This window comes from Carettochelys insculpta, chromosome 21, assembly GCF_033958435.1.
Source record: "Carettochelys insculpta isolate YL-2023 chromosome 21, ASM3395843v1, whole genome shotgun sequence".
Lineage (NCBI taxonomy): Eukaryota > Metazoa > Chordata > Testudines > Carettochelyidae > Carettochelys > Carettochelys insculpta.
This window is the reverse complement of record NC_134157.1, coordinates 1,196,468-1,199,020: the sequence shown is the minus strand read 5'-3', so window position 1 is coordinate 1,199,020 and position 2,553 is coordinate 1,196,468. Positions and strand designations below refer to the sequence as shown.

General features: G+C 63.2%; 1 protein-coding gene across 1 annotated transcript; it reads left to right on the top strand.

Annotated features, from left to right (window-relative positions):
• The first annotated feature begins 459 nt into the window (after nucleotides 1-459).
• Nucleotides 460-2,279, top strand: LRRC26 (leucine rich repeat containing 26). The gene is made up of 2 exons (XM_075015848.1): nucleotides 460-1,072; nucleotides 2,047-2,279. Exons 1-2 carry the CDS (start codon nucleotides 460-462, stop codon nucleotides 2,277-2,279), a joined length of 846 nt encoding a protein of 281 aa, XP_074871949.1.
• The last annotated feature ends 274 nt before the right edge of the window (nucleotides 2,280-2,553 follow it).

Here is a 2,553-nt window from a genome sequence, read left to right as displayed (position 1 = left end):
AGTGCCCCGGCGTGTGGCCGTACGGGAAGGGTGTGCGGCACTGCCGCCCTACCTGGCCGAGAACTGTCCCTCTGGAGTGGGGGAGGGGCCCTGGTGCTGCAACTTGGCAGCAGCATCTGCCCTGTGAAAATATTTGCTAAGAAAGTGCAGCTCCGCCCTGAAGGAGCCGCACCGGGGAAGCCACTGGCCTTTGAGCAGCCAGGTTAGTGTTTGCAGAGCGGAGGTGAGGCTGCAAGGGAACCGGAGCGCGGCAAGAGCTGCAGGGCGGCTGAGTCCTGCGCAAGCCACTGCTCACCCCCGGCCTGGCTCCCGCACTGCTGGCTGCCCGGCCCAAGGCGCCAGCCTGCGTGGGCTGCTGAGCAGGGCCAGGAAGGTCGGGTGCATCCCCTTGCTGCCAGCGCTGGGAGAACTGGATGACCGGGGCGAGCAGGAGCTGAGCCGTTCCCTGGGCAGCTAAGCATGGCTGGCAGGAACGGTCCAGCCACTTTCCTGACCTTCCTCCTCCTGTGCCCACTGCCCTGCCCTGGCTGCCCCGCTGTTTGCAGATGCTCCTTTGGGGAAGTGGACTGTAGTTACCGAGCCTTGCGCGGCGTCCCTGAAAACCTCCCTACCAATGCCAGTGCCGTGTGGCTGGGCTACAACCACATCGCTGTCCTCCAGGCTAACTCCTTCCTCTGGCAGCGGGCGCTGCAGAGCCTCAGCCTGCGCAGCAATGTCCTGGTGAGCATCCACAGCCAGGCCTTGGCTGGGCTCGGGGAGCTGCAGGAGCTGGACCTGAGCAACAACTTCCTCACTGTGCTAACAGCCGAGATCTTTCTGACTCTCTCCGGCTTAGTGACTCTCAACGTAGGGAACAACCGGCTTGGCCAGCTGCCCCCGGAGGTGCTGAGAGCAGTGCCCAGCCTGCAGGAGCTCTATCTGCACAGCAATGCCCTCAAATCTCTGCACAGCAGTGTCTTTCTGAACCTGTCGGCCTTGCACTCCCTGACCCTGCAGGGCAACCCCTGGGCATGCACCTGTGACATCCAGCCCCTCTTCCTCTGGCTCATGAGCAACAGGGCCACAATCCAAGGTAAGGCTGGAGGAGCGCAGCAGTGTGCGCGTTTAGGGCTGGGCGGGAATTTTTCATTGGAGAGCCCGGTGCCGCTGAACCCAGCCCCGGCCATTGGACCCTGCCCATTCTGACAGCGTATGCTGAGTCCAAAGCCACCAGCCCTCCAGGCTCGGAGCAGGGCCCTGGCCATACAGGGGCTCTCTCTGTGGTTCCTGTTGAAGTTGTCCCAGCTGTAGACAATTCATTAGCCAGTGGGCCAGAGAACCCATGTGCTATGCCCCTAGTCTGTGCGTGGGCAGGGAGGGAGCCAGGCTGAAGGACCTGCCCTGAGTCCGGCAACCCAACCACTGACCTATTTCAGGGGATTTCTGGCCGCACGGTCTCCTGTCCCTTCTGCGGCAGAGTTCTCAGTTTCCAGCCGGCCTCACTCAGCTCCCGGGCTCTGGGCTGGCCAGCACTGGGGCAGGGAGCCTCGCGGACTGCAGCAGATTTATTCCAGCCTCTTGAGCACAGGCAGGGTCTGGACCTCCCCTGGGCGTCCCCTCCCCTTGCAGCAGGACTTGTGGCTGCTGGCTCCACTGCAGTGCTTGGCACACACAGCGTCTGGCCAGGAAGATGGCGCCAGCGGCTCTGAGCCACACCTCCGAGGCCTGGTGGTGCTGGGCACAGGAGCCCCTGCTCTGTCAGGGTGCTGGCACCGCGCTCTCGCTTACATGGCCGTGCAGCAGGCCGTGTGCCTCCTGAGTGCCGTCCCTCCCCCTCCCCCTGCCCCAGCACTGGGGTGTCGTGCATCACCAGCCCACCCAGCCAGTCTGTGGGGGCTCCCTGCTGCTCCCCCCCTGCCCCCCGAGGCTGCCCTTCCTTGGGGTGTTGGCAACAGGCTGTAATACACCCACCCCCGGCCCAGGCAGTAGGGCAAGTGGCCTCCCCTCTGCTGCTGCCGCAGTGGGAGCCAGGACCCTGCCTAACCTTTGTCTGTCTTTCTCTGGCAGAGGAGAATTCGATCCTGTGCAGATTCCCAGAGCACCTCAACCAGTTTCCCCTGCTGGCCATTGGCAATGAGTCCTTCAGCCACTGCCAGGACAGCTTGCTGCACCCCCAGGACTACACCTTCATCCTGCTCATTGGCCCTGGCTCTTTCCTGGCCAGCATCCTCATCTGCCTCCTCCTTGGCTCCCTGGCTGGGGGCTACCAAACCCTGTTGAAAAAACTTTCCCACTGGTGAGGAGCCTGCCAGAGGGGGACTGCTCAGCTGCTGAGCTTGGGGACCACTGAGGGGATGAGGTACTGGCTATGTCTCAATACCAGTGGCCAGGGCTGGCGAGTAGTGTCATGATCTTGGGAGCGAATGGTGCTCCCTTCCCCTGCTGCGGTGCCTTTCCTTCTCCCCCACAGGACCGTGGGCCCCACTCTCAGTCCCTGGAGCTGCAGCAAGAACTCCTGGGGATCTCCCCAGTTTCAGCAAGGCTGCCGCAACCATCCATCTGCACTGGCTGGCC